We start from the raw sequence: 14,447 nt of genomic DNA on the forward strand, positions 1-14,447 counted from the left end.
TGTATTAAGTTTCAAAAGTATAAGTACAGTACATATTCTATAGGGTGTTCTTGTATTTCAGTGCATTCAACCCTCGATTGACCTGAAGGTTGTTAAAGTGGTCCAGTTATGCTGCTCTGTGTCCCTCAGATTGCTGGTTTACAATGTTAAAGTACTTAATCTTCATCAACAGTTGCTGATATTGCAAATGTCAACAGACCAGGCTATTAATCCATAATGGAGGTACTAGAAGAATATAATGTTAAATTACCATAGATGTATCATAACAACACATGATATTGTTCGCTATTCCAGTTTATATCGTACATCCATTTGTGTAACTGTAAATCCATGTATATTTATTGTATATATTAAAAATAGTGGCTATTTATGTACACTTTAGTTGTGGGTTATTTTCTAATCAGAGTGATCTATCTTGAGAATGTGTTGTATATGCATTTATTTATATTTATATTAAATATAACTTATACTTAGTGTTATAAGAAAAGCTATGTCCTGAGTCTCCTGACCTGTACCCATTTACTGTGATTTACAGGTATTTTGGTAAATGGTAAATGGCTGTATTTATATAGCGCTTTTATCCAAAGCGCTTTACAATTTGTTTCTCACATCTTACCCATTCACTCACACACCGACGGTGGAGGCAACCATGCAAGGTGCCAACCTGCTCATCAGTGTCTTGCTCAAGGAAACTTCGACACGCTGCCCGGGAGGCGCGAGAATCAAACCGGGAACCTCCGGATTACCAGACGACTGCTCTACTCCCAAGCCACTGTCGCCTATTAGGTCTATTTTATTATTAGGTATTTTTACTTTGGTCTCTATCACTATACATTTATAGTTAGTGTAATCAATCATTTGACCTGATGTACACTAGAATGTGCAGCATACCATTCTCTGACGTCTCACTCCTTTATGGAGGATTGTTGGCAAGTGACAGCTCTCACTTTTTTCCTCATTCTAGTGACTAGTGACACAACTGTCGGGTCTAGCTTGTATACTGCGTTGGACCACTAAACTAAATGTATCAGCAATAGTAATCATGGATTATCGTCATAGTTCTTGTAATCTTCAATCAAGTCAACTGTAAGTATGCTTGAGACGTTATCTATAGCTAATGCTTGCATCACCATGGAGGTCTAAGGTAAATGTGTATCTCATGAACGTACTTTTCCACTGCATATTGTAACCCTCTCTGTCTGCTTCTAGATGAAATATTTGTGTTATCTTTAAAAAACAGGTCTATTACCTGCTGTGGTAAATCTCCAGCGGCCTAGCCCCTTTCGTGACTGTGAAGCAAGGCTTGCATCACAGTCAGGAAAGGGGCTGCCTGCAGCCATCGTCAACGAGAGTCATTCACGGTCGGCTCTGTGTCCGTGGCTTAGCAATAGGTCTATTGGCAGTGTTAGCGGGTGGGAAGCCGGTGGGGTATGTGTCCTGGTCGTTGTAAAGTGTGACTCCTACTGGTCGGTCGGGACGCTTGTTCAGCAGGGGGGGGGATCTGGGGGAAATAGCATGAACCTCCGCACGCGTTACGTTCTCCCAGTGAAACGCCTCGCTGTCAGGTGAAAAGAAGCGGCTGGCGACTCCAATTGTATCGGAGGAGGCATGTGTATGTGGTAGTTCTACACTCTCTCACCAAGCCGACAGTGGGGCGATGCACATAACGACCAGGAAGGGAATTGGCATAACGACGAAAATTGGGATGGGTGAAAAATACAGAAAGCCCAAAATATTTTTTTTATAAATAAATAGGTAGTAGTATAGGTATAATAACATATTAGATAGTAGTAGTATACACATAGCAGCATAGTACTATTTTTGTGTTAAGTTAAATCCTACTCATTTTGAGTGTGTATGTGATACATCACCTGAAAAGGACTCAATCTCTACCACCTTTAACTATGAATATTAGCATAGCAACACTCCAATTTACAAACAGATAATTAATTAGGTTTGAAAACAAAAAATCTGATCTAAAAACGTAAAAACAGACTTTGTTCTTCGTTGTAAGGGTTCGATTGGTAGGACTTTTTACTGTACTGTAAAAAAAAACAGAATCTTCCAACTCGACTTCTGTAAATGCATAAGGAAAAAAGAAGCGTATGCATGCAAAGTGAGTGAGCGTGCAAAGGTACAGTAGAGCTGGTGTGGCCAACTCCCTCTTGAATATGTGCAAACAAGCCCAGCGTTTACAGCATAGCAAACACATCTGCGTGTATCAAACGTTACGTCCTTCAGGTGATGAGCAGACAACACATGTCCAGGTCCTGGTTAGAGAGAGAGAGAAATATCTAAAGGCTTCACACGACTGGGTGAACAATCGCCATTCCATTTCCAGGCAGCCTAAGTCCTGGGGGGGGATGAGGTGCATACCATGTACTAGTGAGTTTGAATCCAGCTCTTGAATTCTCTTGTCTCCCCATATTTCCGGCCTCTCTCTCTCCCTCTCTCAAAGCACAAATGCAGTAAAAGATGTATATATATATCTTGCTGCATTGAGTTTTCAAACAAAACTATGTATAATAAAGGACTGATGGGGCAGGATGAAGAACAGGGTGAATCAAGATGATTCCAACCAGCCCACTTACGTGACACAGCATTGTCGTCCTTCACAAAGACAGCATTGTTTTTGGGGGGGGAAAGCACTTCTCACAACCAGGGCTGGCTAGACTTACAATGTGCCACTACTACTAGACTGGGTTCTCCGGTTTCCACAAATGACCTCATGACCGCGTAGGTAGGGCTGAACGATACGGACAAGGATATTGCGACTGGAATATAACTTTCAATATCCTTTTCTAAGGTGTAGTCTTATGTTTAAAAAAATATCTGCCATTCCTTGCAATTTAGTTTAACACTTTCAGAAGCGTATGGTGGGAATACATGGACCTGCTCCATAAGCACAACACTGTGGCATCATGCATTCTCCCATTGGATTTCCCAGTGATGGACAATCTCCTATTATGTATAGGCTTCTGCCTTCTGGGCTTGAGTGAGGCATGTCTCTCATGTGTATTTCAAAAGATTATTTAGGCCTATAAATCGCAGTCCTCTCAATGTGGATATTGCATTCTTTCATGTTGCAATATCATCACAAACATCCCTACTTTCTGAGGAGACAGTAATACTGTTACTGTACATGACAGAACGAAGAGTTCCTTAACACTACTACATAGATACACAGTGAATGACCAACATAACTGTACAGTGTGTTTATACACGACTCATTAGAACTGGTAGCCAGTTTGCGAAATGATGAATACCCCCGCGGCAGAAGGCAATGGTCCAAAACTAGCCCATGGGCATTACAGTCTTGCAGAACCCGCTCAGTCATTTATTAATAAACAAACCCTACCACAGACAGAGTAGGATTATTTAGGTTAAAAAAACAAAACAAACAATGGAACATTATATTTCCGTTACCTTATAAATATGTAATCCCCAACAAGGTACTGTATTTCTATTTAAAAAGAGAAGGTATTTTTCCCTCATGTTTTTATAAGTCATCAAAAGTGTCTTGGATTACAAGTAAATTCGTTGGTGGTGCGTTGGTGGAGTAATATATACACACTTGCTCAAAAAAAGTTGTCTATAATGAAGAACTTTATTGAGCAAGTGTGTGGGTGTTCCCGACTCCCTCCGTTTTTATTCAAATCAATGTAAATAACATGGGGGCAAAAGAAAAAACCTGAAAGTATAATATAATAAATATATATAAAATAAAAATAAATGTTGTAACCCAACCCGATATTGGGCAATCACTGATATATCTGTATCGGCCTGTATGCTACAGATATCAACCTCTGACCTCAAGATATCTGAATAGAAATATGAAATATGCTCACTGGAACCATGCAAGCAGGGGCAGACTGGCAACAAAAAGCAGCCCGGGAATTTGCGGTCAAGCGGCCCCCCATTTGTCCGAAATAACATATCAAGGCTAATCAATCAATCCACGAATCATCAAATAACAAAACACAATCTGCTAATTTACCTTTGTGTAAACAATGCAGTTTCTTTGCATACAGTAGAAATAGCTTATTTTCCCCTTTTTTCTTTTTTTAATGGAATATCGATATCTGAATCTTTTTCTACTCCCAAGTATCGGTACCGGCCCTAAAAATCCAGTATCTCGTCGGGTTCTACCTAATTGTTGGCAAATTTCCTAGTTTCATTGCATCAAGAAGAAGTCTTTATTTGCCAAGAAGTACCATGGCCTTAAGAGTTCAATACCCCCCCCCCCCCCCCCCCCCCACACACACACGCCACTAATTCTCAGAAGGAACACAGCAATGAGTTCTTAGAAGTGGCCCAGAGGTGTACACGTTTTTTCTTCCAAGACCTACAGGATAGTAACCGACAGAAGATGGTCAGTGCCTAAGGTGTCTTTACACAAGCCCAGCAAGAGACCAAACCTTAAGCCAAGAACAACAACTTCAGGCCAGTCACGAGGCAAGATGTCATCATAGATCCTGGAGTACTGGACTTTGTGAGGTCGCTCCTGCGTAGACTACTTCGAGGCAAGCGCCTGTGGGTCGGATTCCCAGGCCTGATGATGATGACGGCCCGACGTCAGCAAAAACAGAATCAACACTAATAACAGTATATTCATAGCACACAACTCTGCCACTGTTGTGCTTTGATTTTAATAACGTGCAGTGAGGGTAGTAGTCCAGCGTGGTGCTGCTGCAGCTTCATCTCCACTCGCTCCACAGAGGACAAAGAAGTCCAAACAGAAGCAGCCAGCACTGCTGCCACTGGTAGTGATGTCACGATACCAAAACTTTGATACCGATACCGATACCGGCTTAACACATCTTGCGACAAAGACGAGTGCCCGCCAATCTTTCAACGTGGATCAAGATACACTCAAGTGCATGGGATCGTTTGAGACGCAAGAATCAATATGCTTTCGGCGTTTATTGCGTCATACAAACGGAAAAAGGATCTAGCAGATCGACATCAAATAAATGGAATATTTTTCCTCCAGTCTCATCGGGCACAGGTAAGAGGAATCTAACGTTATGTCCAGCTCGATTGTCCATTTATTTCATTGCAATCTATCCGATCAACGTATGGCGTCGTATGGATCGGTTTTAACGGCTTGGTATCGCGATACATTTCTAGTATCTGTGTATCGTGCAACCATAGCCACTGGAGGCTAGTAGAGCATGCTAAAGGCCTGTGATTAAAGCATAGAGCGTAAGAAACTAAATTAAAGACATGAGTGCTCCACCGTACAAATCAATTGAAGGAGTTGCTTGTACCCAGGATAAAGACTGGAACTAACACTAAAAGATTATATCAGATTATCACCATGGAGATGTTATCTCAACATCTAGACGTCAGCGGTCCCAAGTCGGGGGCTCCAGAGGCAGACAACGCTAAGCTGGACAGTGCGATGAACACATTTTACGCAGAGGAACCGTAGCCAAAACAACCATAATGTCAAAGGTGCAAACGTTTCATTTGCTACAATATTTTAAGAAGTTATTTGCGAAGTTTGTGACGGCTGGCTAGAAAATGTTCTACTTTAGGAAGATGGTGCGTGGGGATGACAGCAGGACAGGGATGAGGGCAGAACAGGGATGACAGCAGGACAGGGATCACAAGGGAAGAGGGATGCCAGGAAAACAGGGATGACAGCAGGACAGCGATGAGAGCAGGACAGGGATGAGGGCAGAACAGGGATGACAGCAGGACAGGGATGAGAGCAGAACAGGGATGACAGCAAGACAGGGATGAGAGCAGAACAGGGATGACAGCAGGACAGGGATGAGAGCAGAACAGGGATGAGAGCAGGACAGGGATGAGAGCAGGACAGGGATGACAGCAGGACAAGGATGACAGGAGAACAGGGATGAGAGCAGGATATGGGTGACAGAACAGGGATGACAGCAGAACAGGGATGACAGGAGAACAGGGATGACAGCAGGACAGGGATGACAGCAGGACAAGGATGACAGCAGGACAGGGATGACAGCAGGACAGGGATGACAGCAGGACAAGGATGACAGCAGGACAGGGATGAGAGCAGGACAGGGATGACAGCAGGACAGGGATGACAGGAGAACAGGGATGACAGCAGAACAGGGATGACAGCAGGACAGGGATGATGACAACAGAACAGGGATGAGAGCAGAACAGGGATGAGAGCAGGACAGGGATGAGAGCAGGACAGCGATGAGAGCAGGACAGGGATGAGAGCAGGACAGGGATGAGAGCAGGACAGGGATGAGAGCAGGACAGCGATGAGAGCAGGACAGGGATGACAGCAGGACAGGGATGACAGGAGAACAGGGATGACAGGAGAACAGGGATGACAGCAGAACAGGGATGACAGCAGGACAGGGATGATGACAACAGAACAGGGATGAGAGCAGAACAGGGATGAGAGCAGGACAGGGATGAGAGCAGGACAGCGATGAGAGCAGGACAGGGATGAGAGCAGGACAGGGATGACAGCAGGACAGGGATGACAGCAGGACAGGGATGAGAGCAGAACAGGGATGACAGCAGGGCAGCAGAACAGGGATGACAGCAGGACGGGGATGACAGCAGGACAGGGATGACAGCAGGACAGGGATGACAGCAGAACAGGGATGACAGCAGGACAGGGATGACAGCAGGACAGGGATGACAGCAGGACAGGGATGACAGCAGGACAGGGATGACAGCAGGACAGGGATGACAGCAGAACAGGGATGACAGCAGGACGGGGATGAGAGCAGGACAGGGATGACAGTAGAACAGGGATGACAGCAGAACAGGGATGACAGCAGGACAGGGATGACAGCAGAACAGGGATGAGAGCAGAACAGGGATGACAGCAGAACAGGGATGACAGCAGAACGGGGATGACAGCAGGACGGGGATGAGAGCAGGACAGGGATGAGAGCAGGACAGGGATGACAGCAGAACAGGGATGACAGCAGAACAGGGATGACAGCAGGACGGGGATGAGAGCAGGACAGGGATGGCAGCAGAACAGGGATGACAGCAGGACAGGGATGACAGCAGGACGGGGATGAGAGCAGGACAGGGATGACAGCAGGACAGGGATGACAGCAGGACAGGGATGAGAGCAGGACAGGGATGACAGCAGGACGGGGATGAGAGCAGGACAGGGATGAGAGCAGGACAGGGATGACAGCAGGACAGGGATGACAGCAGGACAGGGATGGCAGCAGAACAGGGATGACAGCAGGACAGGGATGACAGCAGAACAGGGATGAGAGCAGAACAGGGATGACAGCAGAACAGGGATGACAGCAGGACGGGGATGAGAGCAGGACAGGGATGACAGCAGGACAGGGATGACAGCAGGACAGGGATGAGAGCAGGACAGGGATGACAGCAGGACAGGGATGACAGCAGGGCAGGGATGAGAGCAGGACAGGGATGACAGCAGGACAGGGATGAGCAGGACAGGGATGACAGCAGGACAGGGATGAGCAGGACGGGGATGAGAGCAGGACAGGGATGACAGCAGGACAGGGATGAGAGCAGGACAGGGATGACAGCAGGACAGGGATGACAGCAGGACAGGGATGAGAGCAGGACAGGGATGAGAGCAGGACAGGGATGACGGCAGGACAGGGATGACAGCAGGACAGGGATGACAGCAGGACAGGTGAAAGGGAGGAGAATACAGTGAGTTAGTGCTACAGTTCTACTGTGTATTGGCAAGAATCTGCCGATACGATACACATCACGATACAGGGGCTACGATTCCATATATTGCAATATATGTAGTGATACTGTAAGCAAGGAGATATATGGAAATTCTTTTGAAATCTTTGTTTTAGGAAAACTAATAGTTAAAAAAAAAATCCATATGCAGCATACAATCTGTGGTGTTATGATGGATGCTCTCCTCTCACATCGTTCATTGACTGGAGTCAAACTTGCAGTGTGAAGATATTCCTTTTTAACCTCTGCTGAAAGGAGTGCAGCACAGATGGTACAGATTTGCACTGCATGCAGAAAGCTGCATTGTTTTTGCCCAAAGCTGCTTGGGATTAGCATAGAGTGGGAGTGTCCGTAAAGGGAAGACTTGTGGAATCCATTTTCATTCAGATATCTTGAGGTGAGAGCCCTTTTAAAATAGATCGTTTTTTTATTACTACCTTCTAGCTAGCCCAGAATATGAGCAAGCTACAGTCCCTGGGGGTTCATTAAAAATCGATAAGTGTTTTTGAGAATCGACAAAGTATCACAAAACATGCATTGCAATTTGCGATACTCAAATGTAACGACTCTGCCAATACGAGTCTCAGTCGCTTACTGAGTGAGTACGTGAGTGAGCGACTAGCTGGCTGACTGACTGACTGAGTATGTGAGTGAGCGACTAGCTGGCTGACTGATTTTTACTTTAATACAGGCCAGGTCTTTTGTTTTCATGGATATTTGTACAATTGTTCATTTATTGGATTAAAGATCATTGTGAATACCTTTAATTAGGCTATTTTATCAAGTTAACAATTTACCGACTTTTAAACCAAAAGAGCCAAAGAGTGCACACACGGATGGTGTTTAAACTGAGGTGCCACCTTCTTCAGATTTTAAGCCAGGAAAACCCCTAACGACTGTGGGATGCCCCCCGCCCCCCAACCACCTCCAATGTAAATTACCCAGTATGGTTGTCAATATCCCAATGTACCCAACCCCCCCCACCCAACCTCCTCCAATGTACAGTTTCTACGTCAAATGTATATACTCCCTTTTCTTGACTCCTTCTGTATCACAAAAAGTACTGTATTTGCAAATCTGGTATGTCATAAATGTATAGATGTAGCAGTACTGACTATCTGTATGTCATGTATGTCATATATGTCTATATGAATTGAAAATGGGGGACCCTGATGGAAACAAGACAAACGTCTTTCTCAGGTCTGCATCCCCTTAACAATTGTATGTATTGAGCCGTACTGTATTGTACCCATTCTGCAATCTGTTAAATAAAGTTTTCATTCATTCATTCATTCATTCATACTGATACAGTATTGGATATCGGTCCGATACCAGGCTAAGTATCAGATCAGATACCAAGAAGAAGCATGCCAGAAATCAAAACAAAGTGACTCGATTTGCTGTATTGTTGACACAAAGAACTAGAAGCATATTAGATCTCTCTAATGGAGACTAGAGAAATGTATTCCATTGCAATATCTTTGTCCAATGACTCCAAAATGACATAGTCCACATCTATACTGGTCAGTACAAGTAACGGATTGGATTAGTACTCAGTTACAGGCGACACTGAGAAGTTTAGGACTCTGTGAATGGGCAGTGAAAAAAGTGTCATTGGGCCGCGCCTACTCCGTACGACAAGGCCTGCTTATTTTGGGCCTATATTTACACAACAGCTGGCAAGCGATGGTATTTCTGTCTTGAATGAAAACAAATGAGCCATGAGTTGCTCATACATTTTCCTCAGTTTCTGCTTTCATGCTTATGACATATCTTACTATTTTTTCACAAGACCAGCACAAATTCTAACCAAGGCAATTGTGTAACCGAGAGATGATAATCTCTTAAATCTAATTGGCTGTATTTGAGAACACCACCATTACATGCATTAGCTATGATAAAATGGAAGACGTAATTGCCAAAGTCAAGACACTAGTATAAATCTGGGGGAGAAAAAAGCAAAAAAAAAAAAGCAAAACACTGAACTAGGCTGTTTTCAAGCCTTGTAAACAAAGTGTGTCAATTTCTGGGACGTGATGTTGAAGAAATGTTTGGACAATTCTAGTCATACAAAAGAGTGTCGTCTCCCCAACAGCTTTGCATAGTGTTTGACTTCAAACTGTACATAGTTCATATGAACCAGTACCAGTTAAAAACGAACTGGAAGACATCCATCTGTAAATATTATATCTGCTGGTGGCACATGACATTTAGAGCTATCGTTCTTTGTTGAAAATACTTAGGCAACGCCATGGATCTTGATCAATGCTAACTCTGGACAAGCGGAGCACGACAGAACACAGGAGAAAAGCATTAAGATTGCTCCTTCAGTATTAAGAATCTCTGAACACGTGCCAAGGAACATTGGGGAAATATCAAACACATACCGGAAAAATATGCGTAAAAAAGAAAGTACTGTGTTTCATAATGTGATTATTGTTTGTTTTGATGTATACAAAACCCATGCAAATATCTGCAACAATAGTGCACTACTGGGAGGGAAAACTTAAGTGGGGACATGTTTTCAAGTTTGATGAAATCCCATTGTTTCTGCACCTTGGCAGCCAAAATCCAGGCTTTCTGTGAAATGCAGCTCAAAACAATTGGGGAGACAAATTACTACCGAAACACTACTTTGTTTGTTGTGCAATAACGTACTTTAAGCAACAGGCTTGTTAAGTGCGTGTAGAATAAGTCGTCATTGTAGAATAGAGAAGTTAATCAGTTTGGATAACTGCCCCGAGTCATAACCTCTTGCAGGCAAATGCCTCCAGTCCAGACAGAGTACAGGTTTACAGGATAAGGACTGTTTCTGGACAAGGCCATCAGATGTTTACAAATACATCCGGGGAGTCACGTGATCAGCTCCAATGCCGGGATCAGACTACTACATGATATCTGTGTCTTTCACGGTGGTCGCCGTGTCACCTTAGCACCATCAAGTCTCGCTGTCACTTGGCCGGGAGACAGGGCTCACTATGCCTTTGTCCCCGACAGATCGCTGCATGCCGTCTGGACATGGAGTTCACAGGGGAAAAGGAAGGAGGGGTTACTCGTCTTCTCATTTTTGTCCAAAGTCAAAGAAGAAGTAGAAGGAATTGTCGCACTAGAAGAAAAAAGGCAAAGAATTCTAACATGCCAGACTTTGTCAGGGTGTAATGGGGCTGTTCTTTGATTATGTCACACTACAAAGTCCAAGTCAGCTTTATTGTCGCTTCTCGTAAATGTGCAAGACACGGTATCCCACCCTACAAGGGGTAAAGATACCAGGTTGGCGGTCGTCGTTCATAATCAGGCACGACACTGGAAATTACGTCAGCAATGACAAAATCCTATCAAAATCTGGCTGAAATGTTTGGGTTCCAGAAATGTTTTTGCCTATGGTCTTTACCATAGGATTTTATTGTGGTATCTCGGGTTATATGATTCCAATTATTCAATTGGTCTGACATTTGATGGGAGTTTAGCATAATTAAATTAGATGTAATGGGTACAAGACTGCACTAAATGCACAACGAACTAAATTTCCAGCAGTCTCATTACGTTACGAAACCAAAATAGTCAAAACAACAGACACAATTGGAATTATATCCGACTCAGACTCACGTTTACCTTTATATCCTTCCATCAAAGACCATGAACCTACACAACATGCCAATAGCTTGACTTGAGCGTTGCACTAACTACAGCTTTTTCACAGAGTACCGATCCTATCTTATAATCTAATATTACTTTCACTTAACAATACAGACTATGAGTTTGGGGCCGCTGGACAAAAAGGATTGAGATTACACGTCATGGAACCCAGTTTTCACCATGAGTGATCCAAGATATTTCTGAGTCAAGAATGCAGACGGTCAAGGTGCTTGGCTTGGATTTCTGACGTGTTGCACATGGCTCTTGGCATCAGATTGTAGTATTTGGAAGATTCACCAATACCAATTCCATCAGCACAGCATGGCAGTATTGGCTTCATATCCAATACCAGTATGGGTACATTTCCGATTAATAACGCATATTAAATGGTGTCATACTTACACTATAATTCAATGCATCTAGAAGCCAAGTCCAAAGTAATCCTACACTGGCCTCTTACTTACAGTATGTCATGTCTAAATGATTTATACAGGCCCCATATCTAGTTCTACAGTAAGGAGGAATCCTGTAAGGTATAGCAGTCATCATAACAAGTGAAAGCTCAGAAACATCTGCCAGTGCACAGGCTGTGTTTGTGTCATTCCTTCTTTGTAAATATTAGCATTATTGATAATACAGGAATTCTCTCTTTTGTAAACATACAACCCCTCCAGGTTGCTATAAGAAAATGGCCCACGTGAAGAATGGAATTCCTATGGTTTAATTCGGGCAGCGTACAGTGGGCTTTAAGATAGTAGAGTAAAACTTTGATTAGATTGGCCAAATAACCTACTTAACCTAATAAGGGGAAGAGGGGAGGTGGCCGTGTCGTCTGATTTCCAACACTATGTTTAGTTATGTGTTGCCTGGGTCTGAAAGGGACTGTTTTGCACAATATTGACCACAGCAAAAGAAAACTCAATTATGTCCAACCTTGTCCAACAGCTTCAACCAAGGCTTAGCTAAAAAAGTAAGAGTCACCCAACACTGAGCCCTTTGATGACCACGAATGATGCCCTGTGCACGGCTGACAGTGCTGCTTTTCATTAGGGAAATACACTCTACACAGACTTTGGAAAACGTAGGAACAACATTTTGGTTAACTCTGTGGTGCAGAAACCTTTCAGGCAAAATATAGAAAAGGGGCAATGTATTAGCTGTTCAAAGCAAACGTTTTATAAAAATGGTAAATATAGGCAAATAAGGTCAGGACACAGGGAAGTGAATTAGTGAATACCTTTACAGCTGGAATAAAAGATGCTTTATATCCACAGCTCTTGACAAATGTTTTGTGGACATGTCAGTAGCTGAGAGTTTAAGACAAAGTTTAATTTAAATGAATAATCAGACAGTTCTTGAACAAAATGCAGAGGAATATGGTGTTTACTTTAGATATTATATTATCTCCCTCATCTCCACTCTGTGCTTGGGGCCTGGAATACGTGGGCCTCGAGAGAAATCGTGAAAAGTTATGCTAATGATATTGTAATGTTCCATACATTTGGAGTCATGCGAGAAACAGTGTTTGGATCTCGGCAATTTGATCCCATGTGTACTGTGTACCACTACCTTCTGAGAAACAGGTGTTGATATGTGTCGATGTATTATGCAACGCTATACTGGCAGATGGATTAAAAACAAAGCCCACCTTTACTCTTTGTTATAGTGGAGATTGGGGGAAAGTAGCCAAAGGCTAGTAACAAAGTAGCAAGTGAAGAAACCATCTACATTCATTGCACACACATCCACACACTCAATTTAAACACTCACTTTTAACATTACCTTTAGACACTTTTTAAACACGTTAACACTATTGTATTGTACACATATTGTATATGTATTACTAAAAATGTGCACTTCATCCCTACCTCATTTTGCATTTTAGTTTGTATATTTTGTATGGTCTTCTTAAATTCGTTTTACTGTATGAAGCACAATCGCAGGGGGGCTCATACACAACCAAGCATTTCACTGCAATGTACATTATATGTGACAAATAAAACAAAACTTGAAGTGTATGTGCTGATCATGACTACTGCAGGCCCACAATAGTTCACACGAGATAACTTATATCAGCAAAACAAAAAAGGTTGCAGGTTCACGGTATAGGCCTACCTGCTGTAGACGAGACAGTCCATATGATTGATCTCTTTATCCGACCTGTGTCTTCTGTAATCCTCCCACAGATCTTTGATCGCTGTGACGGCCAAGATGAAGACCACTGGGGCCAATGCGAGCTCTGGTTGAAATGCATTGACAACCGGGACGAAATTGAGCAAAGCGATGAAAACAAAATAGACATTGGCAAACCTATGGAACTGTTCGAAGAGATTCTTCGGTAGAAAGGATAGGAGTGTGTATTTGGTCGTCTTGATCTTATTGTTTGCATAGTGGCGGTTTGGATTGTCCTCTCCCTTCTCGTGGTCATACAGTATATTTGCGTGGACAGTCCTGGTCTTGTTCTCCTTGTTTTTCTTCTTTCTTTGTTTTTTAACGTTTGCACCTTTGACCATCCCGGCTTCTCCAGTCTCTCGCGCCATAGCAGCCCAATTTGCCTCAAAACTTTTGCCAAAGTTTTGTTTTTTCGTCTTCGTTTCCCCCCGAAATAAAGTGCTATGTTATCATTATTTCACTATGTGTAGAATGATATCATCATTCTTTGTCCAGGCGAATTTCTCCTTTCATCCATATCGACTCCTCTGTCGTTTTTTAGTCAGAGAGGAAAACTTTAGCTTTTCGCTGTTGCTCTTTTTTTCCTCTAATAGCTGGAGAGGATGCTTGGATAATGAGGAGTAGCATAACTTCGCGTTACCAGCTTCGCCGACGATCTCTACATCATGGGGATCGACTTCCGGGTGGAATTCCACAGCCGTTTGTGTGTGTGGAGCTGCGGAGCTCGAGCGTCACAGGGGGAAGGTTCGCACTTCTCACGAAATGTGACCCGCATGCCCCTCCTCCGATCCAACCTGTGTTTTTTTGTGGATCGAAGTGCCACGCGGTATTATTTGAGTTCACGCTGTCCTACTCGGGAAGTAGTATCTCACCCCTCTGTCTAAACAGAAACAGATCAATGTTATTATGACACAAATACGAATCCTTTGATAAGCGTGGCGACA

The 14,447-nt window shown here is 43.3% G+C and overlaps 1 protein-coding gene across 1 annotated transcript in view; it reads right to left on the bottom strand.

Moving 5' to 3' along the window:
• The window catches only part of atp10a (ATPase phospholipid transporting 10A), a 139,167-nt gene extending 125,137 nt beyond the window's left edge, over positions 1–14,030 (bottom strand). The window contains exon 1 of the mRNA XM_084307816.1: positions 13,447–14,030. Within this exon, the coding sequence (XP_084163942.1) occupies positions 13,447–13,871 (425 nt within the window). The 5' untranslated portion in view covers positions 13,872–14,030. The remainder of the gene's footprint in view (positions 1–13,446) is intronic.
• Between the last annotated feature and the right edge of the window lie 417 nt (positions 14,031–14,447).

Source organism: Notolepis coatsorum, assembly GCF_963971535.1.
Source record: "Notolepis coatsorum genome assembly, chromosome: 2".
Taxonomy (NCBI): Eukaryota; Metazoa; Chordata; class Actinopteri; order Aulopiformes; family Paralepididae; genus Notolepis; species Notolepis coatsorum.